Genomic DNA, 22,281 nt, shown 5'->3' with positions numbered 1-22,281 from the left:
AAGCAATTTAAACTGTGTTAAGATGTATGAGCTTCCAGGATGGAACATGTACATGCAAACTTAGCAGCTTTGACAAACAGAGCTGTAGTGGAGGTGTAGAGGAAAACCTGTAAACTCAGGTAACAGCTTGCAATGTCCAGAAACTTCAGAGCATCACTTATCATTGTTAGAGAATTTGGAATTATATGGTGCAGAATGCCATGTTTTTGCAATTGGCATTGCTATAGCTCACTTGCAAAGAGAGTTGTAGGGAATCGGTCCTTTAAAGGTTTCCTGTTTCATACTTGACAGCTCTTTGAAGTTAGCAGCTCTGTCAGGAGCATGTCCTAGGACCGTGCTTCCAGTGGGGACAGCAGGAAAGGAGCAGAAATATGTTCCTCTGCAGTCCTGAGCCTGCCTATGCTATTCCTCTTTTCTCTGGTAGCAGGGAAGCTGGGAGAGAGAAAGAAAGGGCTTGGCTGTTTTCAGCTGAGAAGCAGGGAAGAAGGAAAAGAAAATAAATTAATAATGCAGCTGTGTCAGCTGGGTTGTTCTTCATTGCTGCAGAAGCTTCAAATTGATTTTCAGGCTTTGCTGAAAAGCAAAAGTCTTTGCCAAAACAATCATGGTGGCCAGGTTTACATGGACACAGGGTACAGCTCCTGAGTTCACTGCCATCCTTGCACAACTGCAAGCTCTGCATGCAGCAATTAGCTCTTCCCATGCTTTACAGGTGTACACTGCTTCAGGCTATTTGAGTTCTGCATCGTGTTCACAAGCTTCATCCTTATCTCCTGTTTTTCACTGCATTCATGCTGTATTTGTGGTATGAACAAATAACTCATGTTCTTTGTTCATTCTTCAACTCAAGTATTTTTATGCTGCAGTCTGGGAGACTGGTAGGACTGCTACTGAATTTGGAGATCATGCTTTGCCAGCAAATGTGCTGGGAAGCTTCTAGGAGCAGTGGTGTCCTTGGATTGCCATCTCCCAATGGATTTTCATGTTGCTGTAGTGAGAATGAGCAATAAGCTTCTACTTTTCATTAAAAATGTCCTAAGTCTATCCAAGGATGGAAGATTTGGAAGCAGGCAACCTTGGAAGCTTTAAATTCTCCTTTGAACAAGAGAATGAGGAGAAGACAGTTGTAAAAAAGGCTTAAAAGTGGTGCAATCTTAAGATTTCTACAGACTTTTAATTACATAAACATTGAATATCTCATCTTACATAGACAGGCTTTGGAAAAGCTTGACATCAAAGATCTGCTACAAATATCTGCTACAAAGGGAAGCAAAATGTGTGGAAATTGTAAGCAATTTGTATGTTAAGCAGAAAGAAGTTGAATACCTTATTCTGTACCTTGGCCATGGCTATTTTTATATTGCAATTGACCCACAGGTCTCAGCATGGGTTTAGATGCTCATGTTCATCCTACCTGATGCAAGAGTGTTCATTACACAGCTCACAACATTTCAATGCCCTCATTTTTTTTCACAGGCTCAGGTGCCCATGTAAGAGCAGAGATCCCTGATCTTCACCCTGAGACTGGCACAATTAACAGAACCGGGGGTGAAGCATTCCTCTCCTTCGGGGATGGACTGTGGGAAGAGCATGGAAGGTCTCCCAGCTCGTGAATGAACCAGCCTGTGCTCATGCTGCAAAGCAGCTGGTTCCAGGCACATTAGTGCAAGAGCCTTCATCACTGCTGTCAAGTAAAAAGACTGACACTGTCTTAGCAAAGAGCTCAGGGTGGGAAAATGTGTGTGGGGGGGTGCTTGTAAATCTTAACTCAGCAATGTGATAAAAATCGGCAGATATAGGTGAGGGAAAGCCTGAACCCCTGTTTGGTCACACTGCTTAGGTGTTGCCTTGCTGTTACAAATGGACCTTTCCCCCAGCTCCCCACAAAGGGAAAGGTTGGCACACTGCAGGGTGGGTAATGAGACACTTGGTGCCATTTAACTTTTACCAGACATCACTTCCTGGCCCTTTTCTATTAAGGAGTACAAATATGGTCTTAATGACTCTTACTGATGGAGGACATATCCTCGTGGATGACAATTTCCTTCCAAACCTCAGATATTTCAATTTCCACCTTGACATTAAAGTGTAAGCATCTCTGAAGTTGAGTTTTCATTAACCTTACAGTGTGTGGATGCAATGAAAACAATGCTGTAGAGGACTTCCCATGCTGCCATACACTTGATCAGGCTCATTTTCCAGGCTATGTTAAATCACTAACAGCAAAACACGCCCACTCTTCCATCCTGTCCAAGGCAAGGACAGTAATGTGTGATCTAAGCTATTCCCAAATGCAGGGTGTGTCCTGCAGTCACACACAGTGTTTAAGGTTGCAGCACAATCCCTGGCAGATTTTCATCCATGGCAGCTAGCCTGGACATGGTTCAGGAGCAACACAGAACTGTTCCCTGTAGGTGCTATGGATGAACCACCAACACTCGAGGGGAAAAGGATTTGGTTGTATGGAGGTGAGCAGCAATTTGCCACTTATCCCCTGATAAGTCAGATAACAGATACTGACCCATTTGATTTACGGGTATAGATGTCACTTACAAGTCCTGATTAACTCTGGAAGATTCACAGGACATCTGTTGAGACTGGGATAAAGTGTGATTGCAAAGTATTAGCAGTCATTTATGTTTAAGAATGGAGGCTTATCCTGCCTCAGTGTGTTTCTCCTCCCATCCCAGTGCTCCATCCTCCACAAGTGAGAAGACATTAATTTTGTTATGGATGCTCAGTCCAAAGCACTTCAGCAGAAGTCAGTGGAAAAGTTGACATACTGTTGAGCAGGAGTGAAGGCTGAAGCAGCCATCCTAGAAGAAAACAAATGGGACCATCCAGCACACATCTCACCAAATCTTTCAGATGTGGTTTGTGTGCCAGAAAAAGGCATCTGAGGCTATGTTCAATACAGATCAAATAACAGAACCTTAGGTGCCTTTTGTTGGTTGAATCCACACGGCCTGGTAAATATGCTCTCTTATGTATGCAATATCACCTGGGCACCAAATGATTTATTGTCTCTCGGTTTTCGTTTATAAAACTGACAAAGTCGGGGCTGATAAATGCTGATATATGTTAAATTCAACCAGCTTATGATAAAAGTTGCTTGCCAAGTGGCGACAGCTGGCTGCCTCAGTAAACATGTCACGTAGCTACCTTCACCCCTGAGGAATGTTGATTGCTATTTGATATAATAAAGCATTTTAAGGAAATAGGCAAGGAGGTTAAATGCAACAGATACATAATGCTACCAGCCATAATGTCTACCACTTAAAAATTTACTGCCAAGTAGCAAAACAGCTAATACCTACTTCAGTGATGCCTGCCAGGGCAGTGATAATGCCTGTGAAATAATGATAATCACAATGCTTCCGTATTTACAGGATACCATTGCTGAAGTGTCATGCAGATGGCTATGGAGGGAGGAAAGCATCTTATTAGGAGGGGAGGTCAGTTCTGCTCTGTACAGGTAAGTTCCTCCAGATGCATCTACTGTGGTGGGTGGGACATTGGACAAAGCAAAACCTGGAGCCTGGTGTGAACCACAGCTAACAGAGAGTGCATCCAACCCCTGCTCCTGGATGTGCTCATTAAATCCAGGCACTGAGTGACACCATCAGCCCTTGGTGCTCTTGAGGCTAGTCTATGTTGCAGGCACAAACACTTCTATGCTGATGCTGAGGCATGGCAGGAGTCTGAATTTTCTCCTTGCTTTATCTCACATCTTACTTCAAATTTGTGCCTGACAGAGATTGGGTCTGAGGCAAGATGCAGCTCATGAGTGGACTTGGGTCCATACTTAGGTGCCAAAGGAGCGCTTAGGTAATGTGGCTGGGAAAATCAGCAGAGCTTGAGGGCACCAAAAGCCATTTTAAACCTGGTAGAGAAGTGTGGGGAAGCACCTGTGTGCAGGAAAACCTGCTCATTTTTTTCCAAGCTTTCCATTGGGCTAATTAAAGGCATTGCCTCTCCCACAAAATTTGCCCCATTTACAGTACTGAACCTTTGGGCTTGTACAGTGCTAGGAGTAGCAAGGCACTGGAAGCTTTCACTGTAATATAAATCATAAATTAGTAATACATGAAAACCTGATGTTGGCATTTCCAGCACTGGAAAAGATTCATAGCTTGATTTACAGACCTACCTTGCATGGAGTAGCAGCTATTTTATGAATCACTATTTCTGTCACATTGATTTAAAACAAACCTGAAAACTCCTCCAGAGCATACTGGCCTGGCTCAAGAGCACTCCTCTGCCCTCTGTGGCGGTCCTGCGGCTCCATTTAATAAAATATTCTTGTGTCGTTTTCTTCTAGTGATGTTCTGCAGAGCATAAATGTACTCTGTGTATGCAGAAAGAGATGGGCCTCTGTTTGACCCTGCTGGAATTTACTGGAGAAACTTTATTTAAACCTGGGACCAGATGTCACATCCTTTCTCCAGTGCCACATTTCAGGACCAAGTAGTTCTTGCTTAATATTTGCTAGTTTTTCCCTGCTGAGATTACCATATTGTCATATTTGAGACATGTAGTGCTTTAGAGGAAAAGCATCTACATATTCTGGGGGACTCCTACTGTTGTTTTGAGTGTCTGGCCTCATGAGAATAACCAATAGTCTGATGGTTTCATTGCCCTCAGCTTTCTCCCCTGCAAAATTCCCCTGCCCATGAGACAGCTTTTTAGGTCAATATGCCCATGTGCGTAGCACAGAAGAGCCATGGGTGGCCAGGCAGAGCAGTGTCACTAAGCTCATATACGTAAAACTCCTGGGATACTCAATTAGAAGCTGTTACTGAGAAAGAATAGCAGGTAGGACTGGGAGCTATTTCCTGGACTTCACTTTACTCCCAGTTTTATCTCACTCCTCCCCCCAGGGTCACAGGGGGATGGGGAATGGGACTGTGCTCAGTTCATCACATTCTGTCTACACTGCTCCTTCCTCCTCAGGGTGAGGACTCCTCACACTCCTCCTCTGCTCCAGCATGTGGTCCCTCCCATACGAGACAGTCTTCCATGGATCCTTTCTATGAGCCACAGTTCTTCACAAATTGAAGACCAGAATGTCAGTGAAACCTAGACAGAGGGAAAAATTGGAATATATATGTCCTTCTTCTTAAAATAGTCTCTGCAGGTAACTGTTGAATGTAAGACTGGAGAGCAGAAAGTTACAGAATACATCATTTTGTTGTGACTGGAGAAAAAATCTGGCATCTAAATTTTCAGGTTAGTTTTCTTCTTTCAAAATTTTTGAAACAAAATTAATGCTTTGCACTAATATATATGTTACTGATACTGTTCTTCAGAATGGCTCCAGTGGGTCTAAACATGATGTAAGGTGACTCACAGTACCTAAGGACAGGATCAATCACTACAACCAGCCCACAAAGTCTTGCAGTTGTTTTTCAACTGAAAATGGGGTTCTGATTAAATAAATTTTTGAGAAGATGCTTGACTCTATTTCAGAGAATGCAATTCCTCTCATAATATGTGGTTTCATTTTTTTTTTTCCTGTAAAAATCAGAATTTTGATCCAAATGTTTCTTGATGGAAGCTCTGGGAGTTTAAAAGTTATATTTTGATTAAATTGAATAAACTTTTTTTATAATAACCATCTTTAAATTTTGTGTTTAGGGCTACTGACTGATTTTATCACCTTACCAGGCTGTTGTGAATTCAAAATCCTGATTTATACCTTGTGGTATCTGCAGAAATGTATCTGGAAAGACTCTCACACCTGAGACAAAGTGATCCACGACTTCAGTTTTTTTTGAGATGTTTCCATTGTAACAACTTGTGCACCTCCACCTGTTGAAATGGCTCTCCTTGAATGTCTTTAACTGAAAAATTGCAGACAGTATATCATTTGCTTGTCTGTCAGCCTCTGGCAAAATAAACAGTGTCAATAAGCCAATAAGCATTTTTGTTCTTCACAGCTCTTTTGGTTAATTATAAGCCATTCTAGACCATGATTACATAGAGAAAGCCTCAAGGCTCCAGCTCCCTACACTGAAATGACGGTCAGAATTTTCCAGACTGACAGATGAGAAAGACAAGAAAATATTTTGTTTCTGCTTGCAGTATTCATAATTGTCACTCACCCATTTTCAAGTAGGTGTCCTAATTCATGCCTATTCCAGGTGTATCCCCTAAGCCCCCTCCCATCCCGTGTCACCTAGTCATTTCTGTATGTGGAGAAGAGGTGCTGCCCATCTCTAAGAAAGGGTTAGCAAGTGCACTCCTCAGGGCTTTGTGTGGGAAAGCACTTGCCCAGCCTACTGCCTTCATTCCTTCCTGGAGAGAACCTGCATCCTGTACAAGGACATGGAGCTGTCTCCACCTCCCAGCGTGCACCAGCCCCAGGCACTTAAATTATGCATTCTGCTTAGACTGGCAGTGAGTGGGTGGGACACAGTTATTTTATGTCCTTACTTTCACTGAATTCTTTACAGACTATTTCCCTATAACACCTTTCTGCCACCTTCAAACAGATTCCACTTGGTCAGAGCTTCTGTCCCCACCAGCTGGGGGATGACAGCTGGTCAGGCTGTCTTGGAGTGTTTGTCCTAACTCCCTGAACTGAGATTTCCAATCTACTCACAAGCTGCACCCCTAACCCCCTAACTTTCTAATATTATAAACTTCTTTTAAAAGCGTCCTAGAATTTGTGCATCCAGCTGCAATCTTTGCTCTTCTGTACTCACAAACACTTTGCAAAGCACACCTGTTATCGCCCATCAGACTTGTAGGAAACTTGCAAAACTTGTATTTCTATGTGGGGAATGAAAAAAACCTTGGGGGTCTGCAAAATTAAACCTGCCAAGCCTTGGGACAAGAGCAATCAGTGTCTGAGCTGGCCACCTACTTACATAGGACAATTTCCCCTCCAAGGGGGCTGCAATAACAGGTCTTTTCCCAGCACACAGTGCCAAACCAGTAGGAAAGCAGGTAGGAAAGAGAAGAAGATTTTGCTGGTTCTGGGAGCAGTTTGGAGATGTCATCCAGCTCTGACAGCCCAAGCTGAGGCAGGTCCTGCCCTTAGCAGAGCTGTGGCTGGGGACTGCACATCAGTATGAGAGGCAGAAGGCTATGGCAGCAGTGGCTCCTGCCATGCACTGGGTGGCATTGGAAATCAGACCTGAGAGCACAAGAGCCTTCTGCTCACCACCTTGTGTGGTCTCAAGGAAACCTCTGTCAGCGAGAAATAAAGGCTCAGACCACTCTTCAGTGCAAGTCTGTGAGCCAATGGTGCATCCCAGAGGCAACAAGAACAGGACCTAAACTGGCTGATCACAGAACACTTATGGTTCAGTTTTTTACAGCTTGTGAAAAAATAACCAACCAATCAATCAGAAAAAAACCCTCTTCAGGGAATCCTGGAGCGAAGGCTGATGTATCAACTTCCTCCAAGAACATCTTTCCACTGGAGAATGGACTTTTCCCTGGACCTTGTGCACACCAGCCAGTGTTTTTCATGTCCGTGCAGAGAAGCTGCAGGGGCTTCTATGGAAGGACACTTCCTTCTCTGTGCCTAGCAAGAAAGGTGTTTGGGATGGGGGAATGGTCTTTGGGAGGAGGACAGGTTCCTTGGTGACCTGATGACTTTGAAAACCAGTGAACTTCTGTGTTGTTTCCTGAGGCAAGAGGCTGCTCTGTCTTTCCCAGTCCTGTAGACAGCAGTTCCTCCCTTTTACTCTGAGACACTCCTAAGGTGCATGTTTCTCATCCCAGTAACTCACCCCCACTGCTGACTGCGTGAGAGAGATACCCTGACTGCAGAGCAGCTGATAAATGCATACAAGCCAGTGGCAAGATGGTAGGACATGTGGCCAGTGGATACCAGCTGCTGTCTCCCAGTGGCAAAGAGGTTACTGCTGGCTGGCTGGGCATGGCGTGACTGCTGCAAGGATCAGGCAGGAGTTTTGCTTGGTTCCCCTGAGGCTGTACTGAGTGGCTGGCATGGCTCAGGCTCCAGGTACTGTCCTTAGTGTTTGTGGATGGAAAACAGGCGAGTGAGGGACATGAGAGCGCCCTGATACTCCCTCATTTACATCTCACCCAGGTGTGTGGGACAAGAAACTGGACAATATGCATCTTGCACTTGGTATCAGGTTTGTATCAGGCTAATGGCAACATTTAGAAATTAATTAAGGGCTTTGGGCAGCTATCCACGTCTTCCTTCTTTCCAAGCCCCAAAGTACAAGTGTCCTCAATAGCAGATAATGCCAAATTAAAACAAGAAGACATGTAGGTGGGATTTCTCTCCCGTAACTACAGAAGTCCAAGCCCAAGTGAGCTGTTGCCTTTGCAGCAGGTGAAGACTTGTGAGCTAAACACATTGCACCCATCTGCCTGGTGCTCACGTTGAGTCACTGATTAGCAGGGGCCATTTGCCTTTCCTAACACAGGAAGAGGTTGTCTCTGAGGGCTTGGCTAGCTGCCTGGCCCTCAAAGGCAAAAACCTTGTGGAAAAAACATACAGCTTTGTGGTCTGCAGACAGCAGCCCCCAGAGCCCAGCCCTGCTGCTCCAACTTAGGGGGATTAAAACATTTGCAGCTGTACACAGGGAACAAGTGCAGCCCTCAGCAAGAAAAGAGGTGCTGGCAAGGCAGGATCGTGGAGGCAGAGGGACCTGTGCCAGGGTCTGGTTTGGGGGATGGCTGATGTGGGAAGCAGCACATGGACTAAGTACAAACCACTGGATGGCAGGAGGGAGAATGGGACTTTTGCTTTGGTGAATTCTAATTTGGAAGTCTTTTCCCCACTTGTTGTAACCAGAATTGCTGCTAGTAAAGTCCAGGATAAGGAAGCAAAAAGGCCTTTGCACAGTATCCACAGGTGTTTAATTCAGCTGCCAAGTAAGATGTTCAGGGTCCCAGGCACACACCTCAGGAGAGTCCAGGTCTCTTCTTGTCCCCAGAGGTCCGGGCTGACCTGTGGCACCCAGGCAGTACAATCATGGCCAATGGGGGAATAGGGAGGGAGTGGCTGAGGGACATAAGAACAAGGGAAGGAGCCAATGGGATCCCAACAAGCCCTGAGGGAAGCCTCTGGTGTCCCCCCAACACAGGGAATGCCTCCCAGGGTCCCCACACCTTTGGTTCATGGAGTGTCTAAGTCTAACGCTATAAAAAAGAAATGAGAAGCTTGGGTGAAATCCCAGGGGAGGGCACAGAGGGTGTTTGTGGTGTAGCCTCAACTCCACGAGAGTTTGTTTCCTTCAGCAACCCTTCCACAGTTCCTGCTTGGCTCCTGCAAGGGCACCAGAGCCCCAGAGGATGCTGGTGCCATGTATCATGGCTCCAGATGGGAAGGAAATCCTAGAATACTTTGGGTTGGAAGGGCCATTAAAAATCCTCTATTTCCACCCCTCCTGCCCTGGTCAGGTACACCTTTCACTAGAACAAATCCTTGGAGCTAATTCCACATGCCCCCAGAGCTAATGCTTCATCTCAGAAAAAGTGTTAAATCTATCTAGGCTTTGAAAACACACTGATATCAAATCTGAATTTAAAACAATTTATGCATAGGCCATAATAACATTTTAATGCGGAAAAAATACACAGTCATTTCAAGCTTGAGGAGTCTAAGTACTATGGGTTTGTATAAATGGCTGATACGTTATTTGTTTATTGGGCAATCTGCTTTTTTACATTGTTTGTCAGGCTATATAATTTTAGGTGAAAGCTTTTTAGCATGCTGCACCTGCCAGAAGAACTTTCTTAATACACAAGTTTCTGCTCCAGTGTGCATAGAAAATAGACCACTAATTGCCTTCTAACCCACTCTAGCACTGTTAACCAGAACCTGGCTGCTCTGTAAATTAGGCAACCACATTAATGGCGCTGCTGCACAAACCAGCTGAGCACTACATAGTTGATTTCATTTGAGGTTCACAAGAGATCATTTACGGTAAGAGGCTGGTTTTGGCAACAGTAGTACTCTTTTATTAAATTGTATGATTCCTAACCACAGTGGGGAACAGGAAGCAATCGCTTCATAGGACACCAGCCAAGAATGAGAGACCTGGAGTCTTTCACTGGGTTATTTCTTGGGACAGGTTCCTTCCTTCCCTTGAGCCTTTGCCTGTATTGGTCTACTCTGGCTCTTTGGACTACATACTACTCCAAGAGGAGGTCATCTTCTAGTTTGAGCTAGTGGTGGGACCATATGGCCCAGATGGCTGTGAGCTTTCTGGAAGCTGCTTTGCTACAAGGTGATGTCTCACTTCCTTCAGTTGCTATGATGAAAATACTCTCACGAAGGTTTCTGCAATGCCACGTGGATTTTATTGACTGTGAAAAACTGTTGTAGATGCAATATAGGAGAACTGCCTCAAATGAAAAGATCTAATGGTTTTGCCTGGCTAGAAACCCCATGGCTGGGTGTTGCTGTGTTGTAGCTCACCAAGCGGTGTTTTAAGCGCTCATTTGCTCCTTGGCAGTGCAGACACCAACTTTGTCAGAGGTCAGTGCAGACCACCCAGAGCTTTTACTGAAACTGAAATGAGCTGACAGTACCAAGTGTCTCACAATCCCTCTGCAAGCACTCAGGGCTTGCTAAGAGCCAAGTCCAGAGGTGCCCTCCCAAGGATCAAATGCCCAGTGCATTTCTTACCAACAGGGAGAGACCGACATTCGGCTCTCCCTTAATGTACTACAAGACCAAACAGTCTCCTAAGTCACACTGAGTGTTTTCTGACTGCTGCTTTTTAAAGCCTCCTGTTATTCCCAAAGCTTGGACCAAATACTGAGTTAATGATTACTGGGTGAAGTTTCAGTGGTTATTTTGAGGGGACAACCTTTTCCAGCCTACTGGACACCTGAGGCAGGACATTTAATCAATGTCTTTGTCCCTGTCAGCTGATGCATTAAATCAGATGGTGTTCAAGTACATAAAATCATTTCAAGCATTGACAATGTGCTTTCCAGTGTGCAGGTAAGGAGCAATAAAACCTACATGCATCATTCAGAGAATAAAAATCAGGTCAAGTTTTCAATTAAATGTGCCAACATATACCCATTATGTGTGTGCAGTTCATCGTCCCTTCATAAAGATATTGGTTTTTTTCCTATTCCTCTATGTAACTGTGGATTTAAATAACAGCTTTATGAACTTGAGCTGGACTTGAATTCTGAATCCCATACAAAAATAAATATATTAATACTGAACAGAAATAGTATACAAATTAAGGAAATTGATCTATAATTAAGGAATTTGGAAATAGTAGATGGAAATAGAATTAAGAAGATTGGAAGAGAAAGTGAAAGAGAAAACAGATGAAAGGAAGTGGTGGAAGACAAGGCAAGGGGCAAGAAAGGTAAGCAGAGGGGTTTTGCAGATTGATGGAAATATTCATAGCTACATGGATCCTTAATATGTCTAAATTGCAATTAAAACAGTGTATTACAAAAATATAAGCAAAGCTAAAAGATGTTACACTGTACAGAAAATGTTTAGATTATTTTATATACAATGGAAAACAGTGGTCATTGCCACTGAGCAAGTAAGAAATCCATATTATTTAATTTGCTCCACATACTTTTGTCTTAGTGAATTGTCTGTGAGAAAATTCTAATTACTTTTCCTATATTTTTAAAACATGAGAGGTCCAAAAAGTTTTCAGAAGGCAGATGTTTTTCTGAAGGCAGTTTTTAGAAGGCAGATATTGAAATAATGATATATTTTCAACTTAGAAATTATATCATTATTTCAATATTTAGAATTGAACGTGTGCTAATGACTGAATGAGACTGTAAGCTGTAGATGGATACATTTCTCTTCCCTTTTTGGATAAATATAAGAACTAGGCCCATTGCAGTGTATTACACAGGCAAGGAAATACAAGCAAGGAAAAGGTTCAGCTGATACCACATCTATGTGGTATCACATAGCATTTGTGACACAGCATTTTGTCTGCTGCCCTCCTCCTCTTCCTCCCCAGGGCTCTTCTCTTATCTGCAACACGTTATAGACAAACTCAGTTAAAAGAACGCTGCGGTTGTTCTACTTTGCCTCTGTAGGTGCTCGAGTTCAAGACTTACTGCTGATTTTAGAGCACCCCTGCTCAGAGGACAGAGGGAATGGGTCTTCTTGTGGATTTCTTCCTAGCACTTCCCTTTGTGGAGTTTGAAAGTTTCACAGCACCTCCAGAGATTATATGGTATCAATTATGGAGGGAAGAACAAAATCTGATGCCTTGATTTCCAAATGAATTTCAGTCATTGCATAACCATATAAATACCTTCTGAAATCTATGTTAGACCAAGTGTCATAAGGCTAAAAAGTCTTCCCTAGTTCTTAGTGTTGACTTGAAGTGCTCAGAAGTGCTACTGGACCTAAAAAAAAAAAAAAAGCCTGGGCAGCACTGGAAGGGGTAAAGACACTTTCAGAGCCCAGTTCCTGTGTCATTGGGTGTTCACAGCCAGGCTCCCCAAAAGCTTCCCCTTCTCTTGAGAGTACCTTGAGCTGCTGCAGACCAGCTGCCCAGAAAAGAAAGGTGTTTGCACTGGAAACCCATTCTGGAAAATTTTACCCAAGAGATTGACCAAGGTTACATCATGTCCCTTTGGTCAGACCTGCTGGAGCACAGCCCAGGTCCCGCTTCCCATTTGGGCAGAGGGATGGTGAGAGCACAGCCTTCCTCTCTCCTGACCTCTAGACCCATGTTTTTCACTGTGGGAAGGAAATAGACCTTCAAATGCTTTTCTCTGAAGGGTGTTCACCTTGTGTGTATTTTGCATAAATCACCTTCTTCCTCTATGCCCAGGGCTGGAGGATGGAGTGTGAGGAATACCTCCCAACTTTTCCCTGCAGGGCTCAGTGTCACAGCTGCCACATGGTGAGCTCTCGCTCAGTCCTCGTGTCCAGGCCAAGATCTGCTTACTGTTGTCCACCCCCAAAGCACTTGGCTGCTGAGTTTTAAGATGTATCTGTGGAACCTGTGTGATGTGCAGCAGTTCAAAGTTTGATTAAATGTAGGAAGCTTTGCAAAGAGATATTGGTCTGGAGAGACACTGATGTGGGACAGCATCCCAGCAGGAATTCTAACATACTTAAATCCAGCAAATAAACACAGCAGCTAAGAAAACAGAGCAGGAAAATTCTGTGCAGTGTTGCTGTCTCCAAATGTCAGCTGTTCCTGTTCTCTACTCACTTGGGATCATCCATACACTGTCACTTTTTCTTCCAGAGCCTTGCAAAGGAGGCAGTGACTGCACTCCCTTCCTAGTAGGCATGGGCAGCTACTGTGTGTCACAGTTTCCCAACTTCACTTCATACCAGTCCAAACGATTATAAGGAAAGTTTCCCTGCATGTTTGGTGAAAGGCAGAGATACAGAATGGAAAATTTCAGCTCAAATGGTTGAAGTCCAGCGAAATTCCAATGGACAAACAAGAGGGGAGGACTGTGGTGAGAACTGCCAGGTGCCACTAGCCTGGCCGGGTTCTGTCTGAGCCTCAAACCTCATGTGCCCCAAAGAGCCTGGGGTCTAGGGGAAAAATCAAGCAGTCAGGGGATGTGAGGAGGAGTTCTTTCAGGCTAATGATTCTACCCTGGATTCCTCCAGCTGTAACTTTCTGGATAAATAAATAAATATACATATTGATTTTTTTTCTACTCCAATCTGGTATAATAAACATTTAGTAGAAAACAGAAAACTGTGTGGGGCAAACAACACAAAGCAGCTGTGTTTTCAGAAGGAAGGTTCACAGTATTCAAGGTAAATCCTCAGCTCTTCTTACAAGACAGTGAAAGTGTGCTTCCCTGGCGATAATGAAATAATTAATTTTGGGAAAGATGGAAAAAAATTCAAAGGTGTATATTAGAAAGTGTAAAAAGAGACTACATATGTAAAAGACTTTACTATTCTCAGCTTTCCCAAGGCAAATTCCCTGTATATTTCCTGGACAAGGTCTTGTTTAAAATGGTTGCGTAAACATGTCTCCCTGCAGTTCAAGCTCTCTTCTCTCACACCTGCAGTGTGAAGAAGCTGATGTGTGGTGGGAAGAGCAAACTGAACCTGCTGTGTGCCAATGCTGAATCGCTTAGAGGCCTAAAAAAGCTTCTTGCCAAAAAAAAAAAGCTGATGAACCAGTCTTACTTTAGGGCAGGTGGAATAGTTCGTGCTCTCATTTTTATCGTTAGCTCTAAGAGGGAAAGACAGATTTGTTTTCACATGGTTATTGATTATTAACCAGCTTTGTGAAAGGTTACCTTTCTGCTAGATACAGCCATGGTGGGGGGTTAAAAATCAATCCCTGGGAAAGCTCTGTTTCCCAGTCACCTTCTCCCACTGAGGTCCCTTGCCATGGATAGAGTTTACACGTGTTGGTTTGAGCACAGATGAGAGAGAAAAATAGATTATTGTGAATATGCTCCACTCATCTTCAATACTTCTTTTCTGTCTAAATGTGGATTCCATAAAAGAGTTTGTGCACTAAGAAGTCATTAAATATTATACAGACAGAGAAAATCTAACCAGATTACTTTAGGAAGTGGGACTGAACTATACTCCTTACTGCTGTACGCACACCCTTCTGCAGCTCTCTCAGGGATGCATATTTACACTTTCAGGGACAGATTTGTGTCTGCAGAGCCCAGTTCTGGGGCAAGTGGGGCCATTAGCCATTCCCATCATTCACATCGGCCTCCTCCATCCTCCATTTTCCACATCAAGTGGATCATTTCCCGCTCCGGTGGGACACATCTCGCTGCTCAGAGACTTCTCCTGCGAGCCCTCAGCTGTGGAAGGACTCCACTCCAGCCAAGTATCAGGGATTGTATCCCATGTCGAGGAGGCAGGCAGGGGTGATCCCTGGGATCTGGCTCCAGCCGGGCTCGCCTCCCACAGGAACCCCGGGCTGCCGGACATCAGCACCCCCAGGACGTGGCCGAGGTCGCCAGTGCCGGGATACCCAGCGGGGCCCTTTTCCTGCACTGCGGCTCTCCACCTTGTTGTCAGAACGGCAAAGCGTGCCCTTATCGCCTGCTCACACAGGCAGAATGAAAGAGAATTAGCTCTAAATTATACGAAATTCATTTGCTTTGGAGGGTGAAGTGTTTGCTCTGTTTAGAAACGTTCGTTATAGAGAGAGGACCGCATTAAGACGCCGGGTAATGGTCCTCCCAGGAGATGAATCAATTTGCTCCGGGTTTTATGGCCTCGGGTTTGTTTGTCCGCGCAGGTTCCCCGTGGAAAACCCGGAGCAGTAAATGCTCCAGGTAACAGATCTCTGGGGAAGGGGCTGTCGGTGCTGCTCTGGGGTCGGGGCACAAGACGTCTCCGGATCAAAGGACACCCGTGCCTGCAAGAGACCCGAGTAGAGGCATCTTGGGCGCGGATGGGGGAACCACCACGAAGGGAGCTGCGCATCCCCGCTAGCTGCACACTGTCTGCGAGCCCCGCCGGGCCGTGCATCCTGCCCGGAATGCCAGGGGATGGAGGGGGCAGGTGCCGGGCGCAGGGAGCCTGAGCAGCAGCCATGGCTATCTGTAATTCCCGCTAATAAAATACTTTTTCACTATCCGCACTATAATTGGTTTACAGCCTTTTTTGTTTATTTATCCATAAGAGCTGCTGTTAAATGGCTTGGGAAAGCAATCGCTTAATGGCTCAATATTGAATCAAAGGCTCAGCGTGCTTTCTAAGAGATGGGGGACCCGCGTGAGTCCAGAGCGGAAACTCAAAGCGTAATGGACTGGGCGGGTTTATGATCCCACGGAGCAGGGCGCAGGAGCGAGGGATTGGGAACCCTCCTGCCTCGCCGCTCAGGGCGCGCATCGCCACTGGCCGAGCCGAGCCGAGCCGAGCCGAGCCGAGGCGAGCCGGGCCGAGCCGGGCTGGGCCGAGCCGAGCCGGGCCGAGCCGAGCCGAGCCGAGCCGGGCCGAGCCAGGCCGAGCCGAGCCGAGCCGAGCCGGGCCGGGCCGGGCCTGCCGCACCCGCCCTACCCAGGGCCGAGGAAGTGCACCCCGGCGAAGGCGGCCGGAGTGTCGGGGAAGCGGCGACGGGAGGAGGCGGGCCGGGCCGATAGGAAGCGTGCCTGCGCCCGAGCAGGAGAGAGCGGCGGCCGGGCCGAGCGCAGGGAGGCAGGGAAATGATCTTTGTCCCTTTCGGTAGCTCTCCGCCTCCTCATAGCCTCGTCACCTAGTCAACCGGCACCAGCTCGGAGCGCATTATCTCCGAGGGTCAACACATTGCAGCCCAAGCCGCGGGGAAGGCTCCCAAATTTACCTCTTGGACAAACAATCCGCTGCCTATCGCTCGCTCTGGCGATAGCATTGTGGTCCCCCACCGGCCGGTGCTGGCCTTCGCACAGGGCTCCGGAGCACGGGTACCCCCGAGGGAGCGCCCTACCCGTCCCTGGACACCCACATCCCTGGGGGAGATGCTCTCATAGCCAAAAGTGCCCTGTCGCTAAACCCCTCCAGGAGCCGAGTCTACCCAGGCCCTCCGAGGGCTTTCCTCCCCGGGGCTCACTGAGGGAGCAGCAGCTTCTGTGCAAGTGAGGGAAGAGGGAAAAGATGAGTTTAAGTGCCATCCGTCGCGGAGCGCCCCGCGCATCGGCGCAGTGCCCTGAGCCCCGGCGGGCCCCACAATCCCAGCGCCGCGAGATCCGCACCCACAGCCGGGAGCAGCACCCAGCCAGCCAGTACAAGGCCGAGGGTCCGGGGTCGGCCCGGCTGAGGAAGGAAGGAAGGAAGGAAGGAAGGAAGGGGCAGCGGGAGCGGGGCCACTGCGGGTGGCTCCTGCGGCCGCGCCCCGCCCCGGAGGGCTGCGGGAGGGCTCACGTGGGGGAGCGGCGCCTATGGGGAGGCGGCGGGAGCCGGGCAGGGCGGCGGGGCCCGGCGGGGCCGCCAGCTGTCAAAGAGGCATCCCGGGCTCCGCCGGCGGGAGCAGCCTTATGTGTCCCTAAGCTGCGAAGCCCCCTTGGCCCCGCTCGCCATGAACTCCGAGGAGCAGTATTACGCCTCGGCGCAGCTCTACAAGGAGTCGTGCGCGTTTCAGAGAGCCCAAGCGCAGGACTACAACCCCAGCCCCCCCGCCTGCCTGTACATGGGCAGGCAGCAACAGACTCCCTATTCCAGCGCCTTAGGGGCTCTCGAGCAAGGCAGCCCTCCAGACATTTCACCTTACGAGGTGCCCCCCATCACTGAGGATGCCGGGGTCTCCCACCTTCATCACCATCATCACCACCACCCTCATCTTCCTCCTCCCCACCAGGACGCGCTGCCTTTCGCAGACGGGGCGGACGCGGGGGCTGTAGAGGAGCCCCGAGTGCAGGTGCCTTTCGCCTGGATGAAGTCCACCAAGTCGCACGCCTGGAAGGGACAGTGGACCGGTAAGCCGCGCCGCATCCCTCTGCCCCCCGCTTCTGTCCCACTCGGCGCTCAGTAGCTCTCCCTTGCACCGGTCCTGCTCCCACCGCTCGGATGCAATGTGGAGCGGCCCTGGAGGGTGGTTTTCCCCCTGCCAGCCTCTGCAGACCCACTGCTCTAGGGCTGCTAGTGTTGGGTTGAACGCCGGGGAGAGAGCCGGCGCTCTAGCCCCCGCCGGCGGGCTCACCGCTCCCTGCGCCTCGGCAATTATTAACGAATTATTTTTCACCAATTAACTAATTGTGGCCAAGCCGGGACGTCGTGACGCCTCCCGGGAGCTGCTCCCTCGGGCAGCGCAGCGTCCCCCGGGTGCGGTGAGCTCCGAGCGGGGGCACCTGCGAGGTGGAGCGGGCGGGGAAGCGGCGGGCAGGGCGGGCGGGTGGGGACAGCCCCGGTGCCCCGCGTCCCTGCGCCCACCGTGCGGCCGCGGAGCAGCCCCCGAGCCCTCAGGGCAGCCACCGAGACCCTCTGAGCTGCCTCTCGGCTCTCCCCTGCGCAGAGCCCATCTCCCCTCCTGGCCCCTCCATCCCTCTCCCCGGCGGGTTTTAGCCACAAATGCAACTCTCCGAGGGAAAAAAACAGGGCACGGAAAACAATGCACAAACGAAACAGAGTTGCCAGTGAGGGGAAGAAACTCTATCTAGGCAGAAAGTTCCGCTGCCCAACAATATTTCTGTCTCTGCCGGCACAATGTTATCGTGTCCTGCGCCTCCGTCACGCCTATACGGCAAATATTATATTAATGGCTTTGTTCAAATAGACAGTTGGGAAAAGGACCGGAGCGTTAAAATCTCCACGAAATAGTTTGGGAATTGCACGGGGGGCAGGCCGAGGGGGAGGGAAGGACAGGTGGCTGTCTCCAGTCTCCCTAGAGGCGCATCCGCCCACAGAGGTAGAAGAGAGTGCTGTCCCAGCCCGCGGACACGGCGGCAGGGATGGTGCCAGGGCGGAGGTGGGGAGAGGGAAAGAGAAAATCAGGTTGTTTTCCGTGAGTTTAGTGAATTTCGGGAATAATAATAATAATAATAACAGTAAGCAAAACTTTTGAACTACACCTCTTTTTTTTCTCTTTCTCCTGTACCCGAAGAATGACAAAACCAGCAGGAAAGCGAAACTTTCCCCGTGGAAGCCTAAAATTCTTGCCTGTTGTCCCCAGCCCTCCCGGGAGGAGCGGGCAGGGGCCGTGCATGGCCCACATGGTCGGTGCGATGTGAGTGCAGGTTCCTGCCGGAGCACGCCGCAGGAGCAGAAAGGGGCACGGCGCTGTGCCGAGCGCGACAGAGCGCTGACAGCCAAGCCCCGGCATTTTCTGTACCGTGTATGTGGCAAACTGCATGACCCGGTGGTTTATTTTTCATGGAAACCCTTGGGATTCAGGTGTCCATGGAGGCTGCGGGCCTTTGCCCGGGGAGGCCGCGGCGAGCCCGGCCCGGTGCCACACGCCGTGCCCGGCCCCGGGTTCCGCCGCTCACCCCGGGCTTATCGGCCTTGTCCCGGGCCCCGACCGACCGCGGCCCTCCGACAGATCTTCCCGGTAGCTCCAGTTTAGTTTAAAGTAACAGAATAAGGTGGTTTTTCAGATACAAACTCATGCATGCATAGGTTTAGATTTACCAACATTTTTATACATATATAGACTGATTTTAATATTTATTTATACACGCACATAGGTATATACACATCACTATGCAAACGTTATATGTGTATTTAAATATATATTTTAAATAGATATATAAGTTTTATACATAGGTTTACATTTACAAACAGTGTATATATAAATACAGAATCATGGGAATAGGAAGAATGAGCTGTGGGAGAGTCCACGTATCTCTCTTGAAATTATCATTTCATTCTCGCTGTTTAAAGCACCGTTCTCCGCAGATGATATCACCCCAAAAACGTTCCCAGAGGGGCGCTGGCACTGGCAAAAGCGGCCCTGAGTTTCCGTGCCCACCTCGGACCCCTCTCCATGTGCCCGCCTGTACTGCCCGTGCCCCGGTGCCCACGCAGGACTGCGGCGGCCGCGCTGGGAACGGCGATCCCGCTGGCGCCGCTTTTTACGGGAACATGAGACGCAAGGTTTCATCCACGCGGCAAAATGGAGCGGCAGCGCTCCAACTCCCGGCCCGACCGGGCAGCCGCACTAATTATAATGGTTATTTTTGCTTTGTTTTAGAGGGGTTTCTTTGGTGCGTTGGGTTTTTTTTTTTTTTTGGAGGATTTTTTTTTGAGGGGTTAAATTTTTCCATTTTGCTTTGGTTTGTGTGGTGGAGATTTTTGAGTTTTTTTTCCTTATCTTTTTCCTAAAATTACTTTTTAAAAATTAATTTTAACGAGAACCTGAACAATTACGGCCCTGGATCAGAGAGCTTTTCTGAGCTTTCAGTGTCACGCAAACGGTGGCACGTGTGCTTCTCCCTCGGCTCCAGAGACGGCACTTCCCTGAAAACCTCATCCAAATCACTGCTAAAATATATTGAATTATTGCAAAATAAAATAACAGCAGCGGCGAGTGCCGCCAGCAGCACCACCTCGCTGTGCCCAGCAGGACAGCTCCCCGAGGCCTCTCCCTTATCCCGCTGGTTTCCCCCGCGCATCCTCCGCGCCGCGCAGGGGTGCTGGGACGTGGTGCCCGCAGCCCGAGGGGGCGGCCGGGCGGGCCCGGGCTGACTCTCGCTTCTCTCCAGGTGGATCCTACATGGTGGAACCGGAGGAGAACAAGCGGACGAGGACGGCGTACACGCGGGCGCAGCTGCTGGAGCTGGAGAAGGAGTTTCTCTTCAACAAGTACATCTCCAGGCCGCGGCGGGTGGAGCTGGCTGTCATGTTGAACTTGACCGAGAGGCACATCAAGATCTGGTTCCAGAACCGGCGGATGAAGTGGAAGAAAGAAGAAGACAAAAAGCGAGGGGCGGGCAACAGCAATGACCCCGAGCAAGACTGCGTTGTGTCCTCCGGGGAGCTGCAGACCAAGGAGGATCTCCAGCCGTGCCCCGCCGGGAACGTTCCCTCGGGAGCCTCCAGGGACATTCTCGCCCCCAGCCTAGTCCCCAGAAGGCAGCAGGACTCTCGGTGAGCCGCGGGGAGCTCCACGGCCCGGGACGAGGAAAAGGATGGGACGTGGAAAAGAGCCGAGAGGTTGGGGCCAGCTTCCCTCCGCCATGCGCTGCCGTGCCGTGCCGTGCCGTGCCGTGCCGACCCACTCGCGCCTTCCCCCGGGGAAACCGGCGCCTCCACTCCGAAGCTGGCGTTCTCCGGAGGGTGAATGGAAGATGCCCAGCTGTGACAAGGGGAGGCTCGCTGCGGGCGCTGGCTCCGGAGGAGGCCGCGGGGAGCCTCCGGGATGTTGGGGAGCTGGGCCCCGCTCCCCGGGCTGCCCGCGCCTCAGCGAGCCCTGCGGGACAGCTTCCCCCGGGGAAGGCGGGTGTCAGGCGGCCCCCGAGGGAGTGTGCCGCCCCGGGTGCACGGAGAGCTCCGGACACCGGAGGAGAAGCGAGAGCACGTTGCCTTCCTTGCCGCCCGCAGCTGCCGTCCCTCCCGTCCGTCGGTGCACAGGCGCGGACACGGGCCCGAGTATCCCGCACCATCTACGGGCTGGCACGCCGCCGTCCCCGTCCCTTCCAGTCCCCCAGGGCATCGGCTCTACCGAGGACTCTCTCAGGACTGTTACTTACTTCTTTGGAAACTGGGACCTGGTTTCTTTCGTTTTCTTTTGCTTTTGGGAAAGAAAGATGGGGGAAGAAAAAAAAAATAAGAGAGGGAAAACCAATTAAAAATTAGAAAATAAAAAGCCCACGTGTCCTGCGGGCAGGATTTGTCTCCCCCGATGACCGGCACAGGTAGCCAGACCCTCCTCCAGGCCCTGCGCTGCTGCCCGCGGTGCCCCGCGGCTCCAGGGCTGCGCTCGCCGCTTCCAGGGCTCAATGCGAGCCCAGGGGCGCAGCAGAAAAAGTCGCGGGTGCTCTTCGGGCGGCGAGCAGACAGCCAGATATATCCGGGGGTAGGGCTGGTTCAGGGGCATTGTCCTTTGGGAAAAAGCTCCTGCCTCTCTTCCAGCTCTTTCGCAAGCTCGGACTCTGCCTTGGAGAGGAGCAACCTCTCTGCGGCATGAGCTCCTGTCCCGGCGTGGCTCTCTGCGTGGTTTGGCTCTGCAGACTCGGGGGCTTTTCCTGGGCGCTGCTTTTGGGCCGGCCCGGTGTGCGGGAGAGCTCGGCTCCTCGGGGCTGGAGCGGGACGGAGCCCGGCCGGGGCTTCCCCGAGGAAACACGGGGAGCGGAGTCCGTGCCTGCCGCCCGGGCCCAGCCTGCCTCTCCCGCTTCAGGAACAGCTTCCCCGTCCCGACAGCGGCGGGCAACAATTCACCGCCGACCTGGGAACAGAAAACACCGGTTGGAAGGAAGCAGGAGCTGTCCGGTTTGCTGTCGGTCAGGCGGCTCTGCCTTCTTTCCTCGACGGGAAGGTTCCTGCCCCGAACCCGGCAGCAGCAGCCCTTCGAGCATCCCTCGGGGACCGCCACGGGCCCTCCGGCGCCTTGGGAGGAGGAAAATGAGGACAACCTGTCGCACCATGGCCAGAGGATGTTCCCAGTCCCTCGGCTGAAAGCGAGGGGGAGAGCAAATAGCTTGGCACAGCTCTTTGGGGGTTTCTCGTTTCACGTGGAACTTCTAACACTAAGGTGGAAACTTGAACTGCAGGTCTAATTTGTCTGTTGCTTTTGTTTCCTCTGGGGACATTACTGTCTGTGTGCAAACAGGACTATTTCTGGTACTTTTTCCTGCAAGTTGCCTGAGAAATTTATCATCCGAGCTTGTATATCCTTGTTCATCGAAATGCAGTCAATGGGTGAGAACTGTTACTAATCATTATATGAGCAAAATTCAAATAAAGCTGTTCTGCTT

At 49.5% G+C, this 22,281-nt stretch overlaps 1 protein-coding gene across 1 annotated transcript; it reads left to right on the top strand.

The window, feature by feature from the left end:
- The first annotated feature begins 16,911 nt into the window (after nucleotides 1-16,911).
- PDX1 (pancreatic and duodenal homeobox 1) lies at nucleotides 16,912-20,533 on the top strand. The gene is made up of 2 exons (XM_064729783.1): nucleotides 16,912-17,346; nucleotides 20,071-20,533. Exons 1-2 carry the CDS (start codon nucleotides 16,950-16,952, stop codon nucleotides 20,457-20,459), a joined length of 786 nt encoding a protein of 261 aa, XP_064585853.1. The 5' UTR covers nucleotides 16,912-16,949; the 3' UTR covers nucleotides 20,460-20,533.
- The last annotated feature ends 1,748 nt before the right edge of the window (nucleotides 20,534-22,281 follow it).

The sequence above is a fragment of the Zonotrichia leucophrys genome, chromosome 1, assembly GCF_028769735.1.
Source record: "Zonotrichia leucophrys gambelii isolate GWCS_2022_RI chromosome 1, RI_Zleu_2.0, whole genome shotgun sequence".
Taxonomy (NCBI): domain Eukaryota; kingdom Metazoa; phylum Chordata; class Aves; order Passeriformes; family Passerellidae; genus Zonotrichia; species Zonotrichia leucophrys.
This window is presented reverse-complemented; position numbering and strand designations above follow the sequence as displayed.